At 34.7% G+C, this 17,055-nt stretch overlaps 1 protein-coding gene across 5 annotated transcripts; it reads right to left on the bottom strand.

Moving 5' to 3' along the window:
- Positions 1–944: 944 nt before the first annotated feature.
- Positions 945–16,656, bottom strand: LOC142629801 (phosphatidylinositol 3-kinase, root isoform). 5 transcript variants are annotated; one of them, XR_012843124.1, is made up of 19 exons: positions 16,433–16,634; positions 15,595–15,691; positions 15,075–15,171; positions 14,470–14,628; positions 14,154–14,363; positions 10,015–10,193; positions 8,499–8,646; positions 6,413–6,508; positions 5,551–5,686; positions 5,171–5,292; positions 4,532–4,726; positions 4,205–4,375; positions 3,977–4,114; positions 3,413–3,567; positions 2,541–2,684; positions 2,243–2,390; positions 1,968–2,151; positions 1,648–1,744; positions 945–1,275 (listed from the first exon to the last, which is right to left on the bottom strand). XR_012843124.1 is itself a non-coding variant. In XM_075803840.1 (18 exons), the coding sequence occupies exons 1-17, from the start codon at positions 16,542–16,544 to the stop codon at positions 2,014–2,016; spliced, it is 2,445 nt and encodes an 814-aa protein (XP_075659955.1). In that variant the 5' UTR covers positions 16,545–16,656; the 3' UTR covers positions 945–1,269; positions 1,968–2,013. The 5 variants fall into 5 exon arrangements, 2 of the variants coding, with proteins under 2 accessions (XP_075659955.1, XP_075659956.1); XR_012843126.1 differs by having other exon boundaries at positions 1,135–1,269; positions 1,648–1,774; XR_012843125.1 differs by having other exon boundaries at positions 1,135–1,269.
- Between the last annotated feature and the right edge of the window lie 399 nt (positions 16,657–17,055).

Genomic DNA, 17,055 nt, shown 5'->3' with positions numbered 1-17,055 from the left:
AAATTTTTTTTTCTTTTTTTTGGGCCAAGGGACCTGGGCCCCCCTATGGGTCCGTCCCTAATAACAACCAAGATGTCAATCCACCATAAGTTTAGATAAAATTATAAAATATTACATTTAGACCGACCACAACTAAAAATAAAGGTGTTTAGAAAATATTTTGACATTTTGTTGTGTCCTTAAACTTTTTGTATAGTGCTATATCTCTTCCAAACACAAGCTCTTCTTAAACCTCCCCCTCGATGGAGACCCAAAACCATTTACTCTTTGTTGTCGTCCTTGGTGACCAACTGTGGTTTCACAAAAACATAGTAAAAGGTGTATCAACTTCCCCTCGACATGTCCTTGCCAATTGGATGAGAGTATATACTTTCCACAAAATATCATTGAGCGTTTACATTTCTTTTCTCTACCGCTCTCTCGCCACTCCAATATGGTCTCTTCCTTCAGGCTGGCACATGATATATTTTAACATTGCCGTAAGAAAACAAAGTGTTTTCCTTGCTGTTGTTTGGTGTCATCACAGAGGAGACAACTCATACTTGGGTTGATTTCTTTGTCTATAATGACTCTCTACACTGAAGCTAGAGCTGCATTACTTGCTGCCAAATGTGTTTCAGACACGGCTAGTTCATATTAATTATTAGAGATGCTTTGCTTTTAATGTCATCTATCATAAATGACATTAACTCTCTCTACAATCTTTAAATTTTATTCTTTCTCTCGTGTATTTAGGTATGTTAATGCCTCACCCATTTTTTTGGGGCCTTTTTGCAATAGATTTGGGCCCCTCCCCATCTCCAATCTCCCAAACCCAATTCTTTTGGCAGAGAGAGTTTGATCTCATAATCATCTTTTATCTCAAAAAGTAACTTATCAAAAAAAAAAAAAAAGACTTGTATCACTAAAAATTTATTATTTACACAGTAGTAAAGATGATGGGATGGATTCAAATTAGATGTGTTGCTTTTATTTACACGTTACAGAGTTTCTATACATTTCAATAAAGTTATATCATACATATTTAGATCCAAACCTAAATAAGATAAAAAGAAAAATAAAAGAATTTAGATATACAGTGATATTTAGATCCGAACCTAAATCAGATAAAAAGAACAATTAAAGAATTTATATATACTGACAATCAACTTCACTGCCTTTTTTTTGGGGGGGGTGGGGGGGTTTGTGTTTTTCTCCCATCCTTCAGGATGACATTCAAGTCTGCAGCTTCAAAAGGTCCGTTTCATCCTTAAAATTGCGGCTACTAGTCTGAAACTTAAAAGAGAAGGGAAAGCAAAAGAAGTGATTTCAGAAATTCAATTCGCCACATCACATATTACCAAATTACTTCCCTCAAATTTTCACGTAGGACCAAAGATTCAGTGAAAAATCTAGAAAAAAGGTCCAACTAGGGGGAATTTGGAAAACCCTAAACATGTGCATGCCGTAGATGCGTACAAAAAGAGGTCAGGAGAATATAAACCTAAAACCCATACCAAACTGGTGGTTGTGATGCAGATATAGCATGTGAAAAAGATTTGAGACGGTCATTATACCAAACAATATGACAACTATGGTTCATCCAAATAGAGATTCAAATATATTGCTTCAAAATCACTAAACAAGGTATACAAAGAAATAAATTACCATAATTCCTATATGGTTGTTAAAGATGATTGCTATCATATTCTCTATCCTTCTTGTCTGTCTTTTTTAAGATCCATCCAGAGTATCAGCTGGAGAGCTGTCATATTCAACCGGTTAATTATAAACCCTAATAAAAAAAAAAAACAAGATTATGGATTTAAGTTCAACTCAGCTGAAGCTTGTATTTTCAGCAAAACATACAAATGAACTCTAACTTAATTCATTAGTTACGCCAGAAAAACACAGGTTCATTTCCAGTAAACCTGTTTGGAAGAATATGCAAAAAGTGCAAACTGAAACTTAAAGACACTAGAAATCACCTGGCTATTTACAAATGCATTTACAATTCCCAAATTGTTTCAGGGATCAGCGCCAGTATTGAGCCCACCGATGAATGGTCTCAACCATTTGAGGAAACAATGCACTAACACTCTCATTGATAAGATCCTGGAAAAAATGTATGCAGGCTTCATCATCCAAGTCTAAGCGGAACTTCTCCTGGAGCTGTATGACATCAACAGTCCCAGTTAAAACACAAAACACAAACAAATGTTTACTATAATGAAAATGAGATTACAAACATAAAGGAACTCACCTTAAGGATTCCCTTCTCAGGGTCAGAGGCTATGTCAGGAATGTTGGAACCCGCCATGAGATGAAACAGATTTAAAATTAGGTTACTAGATTTCCGAAGAATGTTGTATGCCTCACAACAATAGGACTTGAACCTCGTATAATATTGACTGCAGGAGGAAAAAGCAATCAACAATTTGCTCTCTTGTAAACTGATTTTGCAGCACCAAACTAAGGGCCTTTGATGGCACAAGTTTAATGCAACTTTATCCAGCAAAGATGACACAAACAAAAACACCAAAGAGTTAGAAACTATTTACCTTTCAGCTCCACCCATAGCCTCAACCATTTCTTTGCAAAGCTTCATTGGCGGTGGAAACGGCTTGGGGTCACGGCCAAGAATGAAACCAAAATCAACATGGAATAGACGCCCATCATCTCTGAGGAGAAGGTTGTCTAGGTGCCTATGGAACAAAAAAACTAATGTCTTAAAACAAAAAATAGTGCTTCGATTTAGCATATTCCGAACGGTCCTAAGAACTGGAAATGTCAACATGCTTTCCTGGTGAACCATCCACCATTTCACAGAGCAGACAATAACAGATACAGAAAAGGGACTGACTGCAATCTATTCTAAATCGGGGATGAAAAACTCCACACTCAATTTAAATGTTGCATCATAAAACATTTCCAATGACCTTATATATTCTACAACCAATATCAACTGAACACTAGGAGCATTCTGATCAAATAAGGGATCAGACCACTCTTATAAACATGAAACAAAAGCAAACCAAACTCTCATAATTCAAGCCCAGCTCCAACTACTTCTTTGTAAGTGAGGTGAGGTACTTATTTTGGTTTGGATAGGGGGTAGACTTTTTTAATTGAAGTAGCCACAACTTTGGTCGTAGTCCGTTAAACACATAAACCCAGTCCACTTGCAGCCATGTTGATAAAAATTACTAAGTTTCATGACTTGCATCAGCACTAAGAAATACATGTAGCAACAGAACTTGAGACAGAAAATGGTTATATGTTTCTAATGATGAAGCATTTTTCACCTTTTAAAAAGAAATGGGATGAATTTTATATAGAGAAAAATATAAAGCCATTAAATTTTATAGCTAATCCAAGTACCAAGCTGCACATGTAGATGGTTACAATGAAACCAACTGTAAACAATAGTTACCTGTCTCCAATTCCCAGTATATAAGTGATAACAGAGTAGCCAGCACAGCTTTTTATAAATGTTTCAAGACAGGTAGCTGTAATGCCAAATGGTCCATGCTCATCCGGATGATACTTCTGGAGATAACTTATAATGCTACGATGCTCCGACAGAATCTGGATGCCAAAAAAATAAAAAATAAAAATATCTTACTAACCCGCTGCAAAATTTTACATGATACGAGGAGGATAACATATGGTCAAATATGCATGCATGCATATCTCAAGAATAAATCACATAAAGGTATGGATCTAGGTTATCTATAAGATCACATATATACTTATAAAAAATCACAAGTATTTAGTAGCAATATTTGTGAAATTCACAACATTTCCAAGAGACCAAAAAGGACAATCAACATTGACAGAATCTACCATTCAATATTCCCATTATTTAATATTTAATGATGATCATCAAAATATTAAGATAAGAATGATGCCTTGGAAGTGAAATTTACAGAATACAAAGTAAATGGTTTTGTACACAGTACTCATATCAATGAAGCAACTTCAGAGGACATAATACCTGTGCCAAAGAACGGGATGGTATGAATTCCAACATGCCTTCATCTTGTCCAGTTGCTAGAACCTTATACGGAGTTAAGTGCAGATCAAGATTTTCCAATTTAAGCAATCGATCCATGAGTGATACCATTTGAATAACCTACAGGAACCACATATCCATATAACCTCAGTCATGTTATCACATGCACATTTATGTGTCAAAGAAAGAGAGGGAATGTTTAATAGCTACCAGTTGGTCTTGACGAATATCATCTCCCTTCTTAAATATGATTTTGCAACTTCCACCATTTGCTGTTCGGAAAGTCAGGCGCAAGGGATGCAATGCACTTTTGAATATTGATGATTCTGATGGCACAATCCCAGTAATAAGGACATTTGGAGCCATTGGTGATCGAATTGGCTGACAATGTGGCAAGCTAACAGAATTTAATATAACTGACAAAAATTGAGCAGCTTCCAAGAATTAACCAGATACAATAGGTCAAGTTGATTAAGCCCCAATTGTTTGATAGATGAGTTGAACAACAGGCAAAAAGATTGTTAAATTGAATAATACCTCTTCAAAATAGGTAAGTTCACTAAGAAGACCAGAAAGCAGCTGCCTAAGCTTTTCGATCTTCTTCTGAGTATTGCCACGTACATTTCTTACATCTCTCATAATTGAACACAACTGAGCAGTCAATTCTGTCTGACGTACCAAACTTTGCCATAATTTAAATCCATCTTCATCTCCATTTACACCGGCTGCCAACTGTCATAAAGTGGACATAATTATAAGACTGAAGAGAAGCTCAATTATACATTTCCAAAACCACAAAGACATTCATTCATACCATCAAGCTTACATTGGGATGATACCATTTTCATAGACAGTTACATTTAATAGAGAATAATGTACCACGCGGCAATTGTCATGTATGACAATTAAAATATTTTCATAGAATGAGTATTTATAACTTCTATCCTTTAATATTCCTATGCTAGAAGCAGCAGATGTAGCTAAAGGAAGATATTTTCATGTTATAGATTATTATAAGTTCAGAATACCCAAAGAAAGATTTGTTTGCACTTTATCAACTAGATACAGATAAGGGCATACATTACATATCCTTGTAATAAAAACAAAACCAATATGATACTTATCCTGATCAGAATAGACATAACACTCAAAAAATGAAAGTTTATGATCCCAAACCTTCATCATATTCTCTTCCAGAATTTCATGGGTACAATAGAAACGTTTGGCATAGGCTGGATCATGAAGCTCCACAGCAACATACCAGCGAAGAAAGCTAGCAAACTCGATATTGCGTAATGCTGTCAAAGTTCATGGGAACTCTCAGATGCCACAACAATTTAACTGCAATGTGTAGCACTTAAACATGTATACACACACACACACACACCCATGAGCGCACACACAATATACATGAACATTACAGTGTGTACCACCTTGCACAAGGAAATGAGAAAGGCAAGATTTTATCTCAAATGCGCATGCACATGCGCTGCACAAGGAAATGATAAAGGAGAGATGCTATCACACACAAAATATGTGAACAACATAGTGCATACCACGTTGCACAAGGAAATGAGAAAGGCGAGATTTATCAGAGCGCTCAAACCGCAGAGCCTGAACCAATTGAAGTAAATAACACTGGAGCTCTTCATCATCAGCTCTTTCAAGAACGCTAACGGCATATGCACGTACCTGTTAACAGGTACTACAATTAGGCATTATCATCAAGAAATAAAATGTGTGAGATATTACTCCCTCCATTCCAAATTGTTAGTCCTCTATTTTATTTTGGGATGCAAAAATAAAGTCCTATAAATTTCCTACTTATGGTTTATTTAAATGTTCAATACCCATATGGGACAGAGGGAGTCCTGCATGCATCAACCATGAATTATTACATCTATTTTTCTCTCTTATGTTGTAAGATTTCTTAGAAAGACATTATTGTAATAACTCTTAGTATTAACATTGATTGGCTCAGTCCAACTTACTGTAACCACATCATAGGCCTGACTAGAGTAAGGGGCCATATTAATAAATCAGGATATCCTATCTGTAAAAAAGAGGAAAAACCCTGTCTTGATCTTCTTTTCAGCTATTATGTGGGTGTCAAGTAAATAATTCAAATTAACTTTTGCAATGGCTCTTCTGAGTCCAACAGACCTATTATTTTTCTGTGATAACTACATACTACAACTGATCTGAAGGTGGAATATCAAAGAAAATATGTTAGTACCTACTATAACTGACGGAAAAATGGCTGGCAGGGTGACATCAATCAAAATTGACACCTTTAATCCATTAATTGAAGCACAAATGAAATTAGTAACCATATGTAAGCACATGTATGTGTATGTAGCCATTCATAGAGAGAGTGAGAAAGGAATTAAACAAAGGCCTTATCTTTCAGACACGTACCTCTTCACTTTCAAAAACAGGAGATAGAAGCTCAAGCGCATCACTGACATCAATCATTACCCACTTACCCATCAATTCTAATGCCTGTTTTGCTTCCTGCACATACATTAACACAACAATATTTTAGAATGATCCAAATCTTTGAGTACTTTGAACTTTGGTGATACTGCATTTCTGCTGTTTTTTGCAGCTGGTAGTCTATTTTAATTAATCAGAATAAAAATTTCTCATTAAAAAAAAGTCATCTAGACTTGTTCCTCAAAGAAAATACAAGCATGAGAGAGAGAAAGAGAGATGCAACTTTATTGGTAAAAGATGGCATACAAAAATAAAAGTATAAACCGATGCATAATTTATATTAAAATTAGTTAACTATACAGTAATCTACAATAAAGTGTTATAATATGTGAAAGACAGTCAAATGACGGAGGAGGCATACCATCACAAGTGCAGTACCTGAGACCTGAAATTTATCCCATCTCCATTGGGGGATTATACATGGTATGGCTAGGGGGAGCTTCCCCCGTTTTTGCATCATTGTGACTAGAATGGCAAATGAAAGAAACAATATAATGTAACTACTGGAAGAATAGCACACTGGATCTCTGCCCCTAAACCTAGTAGACCAGGTTCCAAGTTCCATTTTGTGTCCATATCCTAAAGGTAATAATTTTGAACACAAGATTTCTAACTCAAGGGCATGAGGGAGCATATGCTATAGCACGAACTCCTTGTGTAAACTAACAAAGGCACTGACATCACCTGAAAATCAAGGTGCAGTGAAAGAACTACTTTTTTGTTCAAAAACAAGTCAGGAAAAGTCCCTGCTTTGCAGTTCAATTTTCTTGAACTACATTGATTTTTTATGCTAATATGTCAAGAAAGAAAGAAACATCTAAATTTTCATCTGATAATGAGTTTTTTATTATATTTTCTATAATAAATACCTGAATGGGTATTTCTATCAGCAAATCACTTAAGGATACAGTCAAATCCTGAGCTTCTATATGTTTGTATGTTTGAGGATATGAACATTCTTGAAATAACTTGTCCTGATAATAGAAAGGAATAAAATTCCCACTTATGAGGTTTTTCAGACCCATCTTCCCCCAAAGAACACAGTTCAAAACCCACTTATAATTGCTAAATCAGCAGGGTATCAATCAACAATATAGCAAGAAGCTCTACGACATTACAAGTCTCTTGCCTAAGGGGTAGGCTAGAGTCAATCCTATTTACTTTAGCAGTTCTCCTTTCCTTGTAAAGCTTTAAAGCACCCATCCACTATCAGCAAGGTTTCAAAGGTGCATGGTGACTTCAAGTAATGATGATATTGAAAATGGTCTCAAGTTATGGCAACTTGTCAAACACCATATTCAGACTGCTTCAATTTAGTAATATAGTCATGTTTTAAAAATTGGATGTTCCTTTCCTGATTTGTTTGATCATTGTAGTTTGGGTTCTTGATACTACATTTCCAGTGTACATGGGTCTGTTTTATTCTTAATAAAATTTTCAATACTCGCCAAAAAAAAGAAAAAAAAAAAGGATGTCACTACAAAATCTCACAAATGTCTATAATGTGGACTGTTAATTAAACCAAGCATTTATGTCATTCAAATAATGATCTAAGTTTTCCACATTTGGAGGAATAAAAGTTAAAGACATAATAGCTTTTTCCATATTATGCCATTACATGTAATTTGTGATTCTCTTAGAGGAAGCCTTACGCACATGAGCATTCACATCAAAAAATATATAGAAGATAAGTTAAATCAGAAGAAGAGTGTAAAAAGCAGATGCTGAAACAATCTTGATAAAAGTCAGAAGTTAAATGATACAATAAAGAAATAAGAGGATATAGATTAACCACTATCAATATCTAGTTCAAATTCTGACCACCACCACCTACCTTTCTGCCCCTCTTGATTAGTGGGGGGATGCTTAAATATACAGATGGGCCAATAATATAATAAAAGATATACACAATAAAAGATGTGATGGAAAAACAAGTAATGAATGAAAGTAAGTCTTTAAAGCTTCAGTAATACAGTCGATAAATAATTAGATAAAAAAAAGGGCTGACCTGAACATCACTCCATTCAACACATCGGAGAAACTTTGTGAGAGCCCTTTTCTCAGACATCAATGAAAAACGGAATTTCCAAAGTAGCTGCCTCTCATCTCCACTCAAAGTCCTTGTTGGTGGGTACTTTAGTATTCTTTGTATTGACCTTCAACAAGGAGTATGCAAAAATGATATAATTTAAAATAAAATAATAGTTTCAATGAACAAAATGATGGTAAAAAATGAAAAGAAAAAAGTAAATCTAGCTCTAGCTATCATTTGAATTTATTTAAATGTAATAATGTACTTCAAATGCATAACTCCAGCAAGATCCAAAATCATTAATTTTGAAGAATTTCAGTATTCTTTCACACATAGGATTTGGCTTTTGAGTCCCATGTATTACATTTTGAATACATTTCTTTTTCCTTTCAATTTAATACCTTTAGTAAAAAAAACCTTATTTAAAAAAATATATATATACTTTTATATAAATGTTTAATGTATTCCTAGTAGGCATGACACTTGGTTGTTTTCAGGTGATTTAAGAGCTATTTGTTCAGGACTGTATTACTCCACATATTAATATTTTTATATTAAGGCAGATGATTTGAAGGTCTAAGTGCTAATTGCAGACTTTGAACCTGAAGTCAAACAAGAATATAAGTGCAGACCCTTCTTCAAGATAAAGAGGTCAGGCCTATCAAAAACTGGCCAACCAGGAACAACTTTCCAACTTGTTCACAATAGGAAATTAGTGTTAAAAAAAATTAAATGCAATACCAAAACCATTGATAACTTTAGGAAAGTACTTAAACATATAGAAAAAATTATGTTTTATCTTTTCTATAAGACACTAAAGTCAGAGGCAAAGTAAAACCTGTTTAGCTTGAGCATAGTAGGGCCAAAGTTTGCCAGTTCTAGCCTAGTCACATGACAGTTAAGGGGTCAAACATATTTTTCCTAGGCAAGGCTCAATTATCCAACCTAGTCAACCAAACTTTATCCACCAACCCACCTTAAATACATATCCACAAACAAACAACTTAAATTACAGTTCTGATTACCTAGGGCTTCCTATAACACAAATATTATCACAAACAAATTCCTACTACACAAAACCATCATTTGCCTTGAAGTTTCTAGATTCAACCACAATCAAATATATTAAATTATTAATGTTGCAGCAGCCAAACTGTTTTCTATCAAGAAGTGAGTCAAGCGTCTCAACATATATGCCTATACATGATACCTTTTCTTCTTTTTTTTAAGTAATAAGTTTCATTAAAAAAATGAATCCAAAGAAAAATAAACCAATAATGTCTAAGGAGGATATTGAGAAAAAGAAAACAAAAGTAACCAATAATTTGAGTTTAACCAATTGAATCTTGATGTAAGAATTTCAAGCATACTTATAAATAAATTTTTGATACGTAAGCAAACTTATAAATAAATTTTTGATACGTAAGCTTACTTATAAATAAATTTTTGATAAGCAAGCTTACTTATAAATAAATAATAAATTCAAGCTTACTTTCTCTCATTAGAGCTTGGTTTAAGATCCCTGTCAATAATACCACGGGTTAAACTCCTAGCAAGCTTTAGTTGCTTGTGCTCAGAGGGATTTATCTTTCCCACTTCTGGGTCCCAGACAATAACAATTTCATTTGTTGATGTTAGAGGAGATGGTAATACAAAATTTGCTCCTGATTCCTACATTTCCAACACATAAAGATTACTTCAGACCAAGAATAAAAGTGAAAATAAAGATGCTACCATGTATAAATGTTGGATCAATAATTTAACAAAAAAAATCTAGGATTAATAGAAAAGAATAGAAGATAAGAGTCAATCCACACTACAAATCTAAAATAAATTCAATTACATGGAATTTCAACAAAAAACCACAACCAAAACCCAAGTCGTTTCAAGATGTGATAAAATTTAAGATCAAGTTCATAGGTGCCTAATCTAAATGCAGGCATAATTAAAAACCTGTGAGTTTTTTGAAAGCTCCAGAGGGTTGAGACAAGGTGATCCATTGTCTCCTCTGTTGGTTGTTTTAATTATGGAAGCCCTTGGAAGAATGTTGGATAAAGCTATCAATGAAGGTCGCATTTCAAGGTCGCATATCAGGCTTTAGCGTGGGTAATTTAGGGGGAAGATCCTTGGCGGTTTCTCATCTCCTCTTTGTGGATGACATTCTAATTTTTTGTGATGCTGATCTAGATTAGAATTTGATTCTCCGTATGATCCTTATTTGGTTTGAGACAGTTTCTAGTCTAAAGATAAATCTAGGCAAGTCAAAATTGGTTCCTATAGGAATGGTGCATAATATTGACTTATTGTTGAATGTCCTTAGCTGCAAGCAATTTACTCTTCCAATGAAATATTTGGCATGGTTTTCAAACCAGGACCGTTGAATGAACTGTAGAAAGGAAGGGTTCAAAGTTTTTGAGGTTGAACCGAGGTTGAACCATGATGATGTCATAATTAATTTAAAATATAAATAAAGCTATTAAATTAGTACAAATAGAAAAATTAACTAAAATAATCTAATTAAATATAGAGACATATTTATTTATATATTATTGGTCAAAATCCATATAATTTTTTAAAATATTTCAACAAATATATCAATATCAAACCCAAATGTCTACTCAATAATAATAATAATAATAATAATAACAACTACATTTTTTAGAATATTATAATTATAATATGAACCTAAAAATAATGAAAAAAAAAAAAAAGGTAAAGAAAAAGAACAACAAAAAGAATAAGAGAGAATATGATATACACACTTATCACGTGGGGAGGGATTCAAAATTGAAATGACATATAGTCTGACACTTTCAACCCCCACCTTCAATTTTCCACTATTTTTTGTCATTTCCAATGCTAGTCATATGCTTGGGTTCATAAAACTAAAAATCAGTAAAAAGAAAACAAAAAAAATAAGCAAAAGAGAAGTCAATCATGTGGAGGTGAGGACAAAACAAAGAAGAAGAAGAAGAAGAAGAAGGGGTTTGTTCAGGTGACCTATGGGCTACGGCATGATATAGGCTGCCTTCTATGAGGGTTGCGTTCTTCATTTGTGCTTTCTTCTTCTTCTTCTTCCTCTACTTCTTCTCTATTTTTTTTTTTTTTTTTTTGTTCCAGTTCTGAAAAAACCCAAAGTACTATTGAAATTGCGGCCGGTATTGGCCGAAACTTTGCCCAAAAAAAGGAACCATACGAACCATGAAAACCAGCAATGGTTCTCAGAACCATACGGTCTTATCACGGTTCAAGAGGTACCGTGCTTTTTTCGTATAGAGGGGTTCTTAAGGTTAAAAAAACCGCAATGATGAGAGGTTCACGGTTAACCAGGTTAGACCGTACGGTCCGGTCTAGGTTTAAAAACCATGATATTTGGGTCTTCCCTTAGGTGCTAAATTCAAGGATAAGACAATATGAAACCCAATTCTAGAGAAGATGGAAAGGAGATTGGCAGGATGGAAACGTTTGTACTTATCCGAAGGGAGGTAGAGTCACTTTAATCAAAAGCACTCTATCTAATTTACCCACTTATTTTCTATCTGTATTTCCTATACCTACTGTTGTGGCTAACCAAATTGAGAAACTTCAACGGAATTTCTTATGAGGTGGCATTGGTGACAAACCTGAATTTCATATGGATAAATGGGCTACTGTTTGTTCTCCCATTTCTTCAGGTGGCTTGGGGATAAAGAAAGTAAGACTTTTTAATGAAGCTTTGCTTGGGAAGTGGTTATGGAGATTTGGAATTAAGAAGGATGCCCTTTGAAGGCAAGTGATAGAGGTGAAATATAAATGTGTATGGGATGGCTGGTGTACCAAATCTGTTAATGGTCCATATGGTGTTGGTTTGTGGATTTTTTTTTTTTTTCATAAGTGACATAAAGATTTTATTAAAAAAAATTAACACAGCCTAGTACCTAGGAAATGTACTAAAGGGGCAAAAACATCAAGATATCAAGTTACAATGATCAAGAAAAACAAGAAGGGAAAGACAAGAAAAAGATGGTAAAACTAAACACCATTCGAGAAGAGTAAAAAAGACAAAAGACTTAAACTCAAGAATGGACCGTTCGCATGCCTCAAAGCTTCTAGCATTCCGTTCCCGCCATATACACAGTGCAGCACAATCCTCCATATATCTATATTGTGATGTCGCCTGAAATTGCATGAACAAGAATCCAACAAATCCACTACCCTTAGAAGAATCACCCAACAATACCAAACAAGCAAAAGACCATACTCCACGTCTCATATGCTATAAGACAATGAAGGAGGAGATGATCTATAGATTCCCCGCACCTTTTGCACATATAACACCACTCGTGTACAACAATATGCCTCTTCCAAAGATTATCTGTAGTTAGAATCTTGCCTAAAGTAGTCCAAGAGAAAAAAGCTACCCGAGGAGGAACCTTCGATTGCCACACCATTTTCCACGGGAAAGATACAACAATAGAAGGGGAGAGAGAATGATAATACCCATGGCCTTCTTTTTGACGCTATATTCTATATGATATTGGTGATGGGTCTAGGGTGAAGTTTTAGCAAGATCGTTGGTGTGGTGAGACATCTCTTGCAATCAGCTATCTTCAATTGTTTAGATTTTGCTAAGATAAGGAGACTAGTGTGGCTGCGCTTATGAAGTCCACTAATGGAATCCTCTATTGAGTGTAAGTTTCTTTAGGGGTGTGCATGCTCGGGAATTAGAGGCTATGTCAGGAATCATGGATGCCATATATGGTTCTTCAGGAAGGGAGTTTGGTGAGAATAAGATGTGTTGGAAACCTAATAGATTTAAGGGGTTCATGGTTAATGATTATTATAGTATTTTAGTGGGCTCTAACGACTACTGTTTTCCTTGGAAAAGTATTTGGAAACAGAAGATTCATTCTCGAGTAACTTCCTTTGTTTGGACTGTTGCTTTAGGGAAATGTTTGACGATTGACAATTTATGAAAAAAGAAGATTTGGATATTGGATTGGTGCTACATGTGCAAGTGTAATGGTGAATTGGTTGACTATCTCTTTCTTCATCGTCTGGTTGCTATGGATTTGTGGTCTATGGTCTTGGCTTTATTTGGAGTAAGCTGGGTTATGCCGCAATCCACTGTGGGGCTATTAGCTTGTTAGCAAGGCAGGTTTGTTCATCATTAAAATGGTCATATACGATAAATTGTTCCATATTGTTTAATGTGGTCTCTTTGGAAGAAGAGAAATAGTAGGTTTTTTGAAGATAATGAGAGATCCATACCAGACCTCAAGTTATTTTTCTTTATAACTTTATGGATTGGTGGTTGCTATGCGAAACTAATCATTCTCTTCTTTTCTTGATTTCCTTGATTCTTGTAATTTTTGCACTTAAATTGTTGATCCCTCGTACACTCCCTGTGTACTAGGGCATTCCTTTTTTGATATCAATAAAACTTATTACTTATAAAAGATACAATTAAAATGATTCTATCCCAGAAAACATAAACTACTTGATAGAAGTAAACTCATAAAAAATAATAAGGATGCAAAGATACTCACGAGTCATGAGTCTCATGACACATGCACAGATAGTACAGTGTCAAAAGTAATTAAATAAATTATCAGGCATCAAAAAAATTTGTGAATTGCAGACGGGCACTACCTGAAAAACAACCCGATGTTCAAAGCTACAGAAATCAACAATCAGGTACAGATGAGAACCTCCATTTTTAGAGCTTTCACGCTCTTTGATTCTCTCCTTAGCTTTAATTGTGAGGCGGTCCAGCCAATCAACACGTTGAATTTGTCCCCTCTCGTACTTATTCTCAAGCTTTTCCAAGCGCTCCAACTCTCCACGCTCTTGCCGCGGGACCTATACGAAAACAAACGACACTATAGAGAAAAAGATCTAACTATTTCATAAAACTAGCATGGCAAAGAGCTTGAAATGTGATATCCTAATAAAGTGATAAAAAAACCTTTCCAGGAGTAGTTGTTGGAAAGGACCCATCTGCTTCTTTTCCTGGCCAAAGCCTAAGCTTTTGCTTCCCTGTTTTGAGTTGTTTCTTGCTGTTAAAAAGAAGTATTGTTGCTCCACCAATCAATCCCTCATCTTTCTCACACGAAACATCCCAAACCTAAAATCCCAGTAAGATTTAGGATAAATGCTCAGCTTTTAGGATCTCAATAGTGGAGGAAAAAAGGAAACTGATATGTATTATGAACTAATAAAATAAACAAGATATATAACTGACTACGCTATGATGGAAATGTAGAGCAACAAAAGGGCGAGCACTGAGTAGGACCACAGAAGATGTGGACCAAAAAAGAATAGTCATGCATCTACAACATTTACTTTTACTGCTAAAAATAAAACCTCTTGTTCACACTCTAGTGATTGCTAACAATGTAATAAAACATTCAAGGTACAGTAGAAGGCAGCCACTAAACTGAACCACGCCTTTGCCCAAATTCTTTAGGATAGCTAAATGAGTCTGAAAGGAGCATGTTGATAAGTTCACCTGACTTTATACAATGATGAATTGGAGATAACAACAACATAAGCAGATTATTGCCAACTTACTGTTAAAGCAAGTTGTGAGTGAACAGTCAAGTCTCGATATTTTGTGCTCAATGTTATGACTTCATTCAACCAATATGGAGGTCCGGTTGATTCCAACCTGGCACCAAAAATTAAATTCAATAGATATAAGACAGCAATAGGAATGATATTTTTAAAAAAAGAAAAATGCAATAAAATTCAATTGATATGACGGAAGTAGCATGATTCCAACCCGTAAGATCTTGCATTCTACCAATGCCTAACAGCCTAAAAAAATTTAGGGAAAAAAATTACGAAATTAAAAGTCGATAAAACAAGAAATTAAATTACAAGTACAGCCAAACTCATGTTGAGGGGTGAAAGGGGAAGAAAGACGACAAATTTTAAAAATAAAAAATATAGAATATGCACATTCATGTGCTTGCTTGTATACGTGGATGCCATTCTCCCATATGACCAGCTGAGACAGACCTTGCCACAAAATTGAAACCTCTTTTTTTATTCCTAAGAATGAAATGCACAAAAAGAATTCATGTAAAACCTTGTTCTTGTGGGAAGGCCAAATGGAGCACCATCAATGTACAATGTGCACTCAACATATAGCTCTGCCCTCCTCTCCTCTGTAGCGGACTCAGTTTCTGCAGGAGAAGTTAATAGCACACAGTTTAGCATAAAGTTGTAACAGTTTAAAAATGCTTGGCTGTATTGTGTATTGCTCACATCATTGATCTATAGCATTTACAACAGATTATCAAGCAAAACTACAGATGATAAACAGTCAATAATATCATTCCAATTCAAATTCGAACTAGCTTGCAAAAACAGTGGATTGCAGAAAAGACTTGCAAATATTTCGTTATTAGTAATTACAAATGCACCCGGTGGGTCTTGAACCGACGACCTCGCTAGAGCTTATTGACACTAATGATTTGCAAATTTGGGTACTTAAAATTATTTAAATTTGTATCAACAGTTTGGTAGAATATGCATATTGCTCCATTTCAGTAAAAGGTAATTCATTGACCTATTTATATTCTTACTTTTAGTATTTCTTAGCTAAATTTTTGCTATTATAATACAATAATTTTTTTTTTTTTTTTTTAAGTTGGGGCAATTGACATAAAATTAGAGAAGATTTGAAATCTAAGTTGGGGGCACTTGGCACAAAGTTAAAGTGGATTAGCTTAGTCCTTCATTGAGCTTCTACTTAAATTCTTTTGTATAAATATAAATAAAGCACATAAAAATAAATAAATCATTCAAAGCACATAAATCAATAATAAAAATTCAATTAGCCCCAATAGACTGAAAATTTTCTGGGTAACCAAACGGAACGTAAGAGATGTAATTATAGAAGAAGAAGAAGAAGAAGAAGGTACCTGAATTGGTTGACTTGATTGGGGGCAAAATACCTTCCAATTTTTCAATGGAAAAAGTTACTGGGAGATTGATGTCGCAGGACAAGAAGAACCGGAACTCGTTCCCGGTCATGTTTCTTTGCTTGCTTGCTTGCTTGCTACCTCTTCCTCTTCTTGCTTCGATTCGTTATGTTTGGTTTTTGATTAAGGTATTTGAATTAGAATTGGTTTTGTTTTGGGCATTTGGTTTAAATTGGTTTGTGGGTATCTAATAGAACCGAAGTACTTACGTTACTTTTCTTTTTTTTTATGTATATATTTTTGGTATTAAGAATATTATAAATTTCTGTGTGTTTGATTATTTCTTTTAAAAAAATATGAATATTATTAATTAAGGGGATGGGCCGTGGGAGAGGGCCTGAAAGTCTGGTGTTTAGCGGACCATCCCAACAGCCCAATAAGCACAGTTATGGGCTAAGAAGTTAAATAATGGGCTGAAATGCAAAAATGATTCTTTAGGTTTAACATTTTGTTATTTCAATCCTCTAAGCGTAAACGAGGTAAGAAGCCTAAGAGCATGTGGTACAAACATTAAATTTAGACATATCCTAGCCCAAGAAAGACTAGACTAACAACATCAAAGC

Source organism: Castanea sativa, chromosome 3 (assembly GCF_040712315.1).
Source record: "Castanea sativa cultivar Marrone di Chiusa Pesio chromosome 3, ASM4071231v1".
NCBI lineage: Eukaryota > Viridiplantae > Streptophyta > Magnoliopsida > Fagales > Fagaceae > Castanea > Castanea sativa.
Note: the sequence above shows the minus strand (reverse complement) of the source record. Positions and strands in the feature narration are given on the sequence as shown.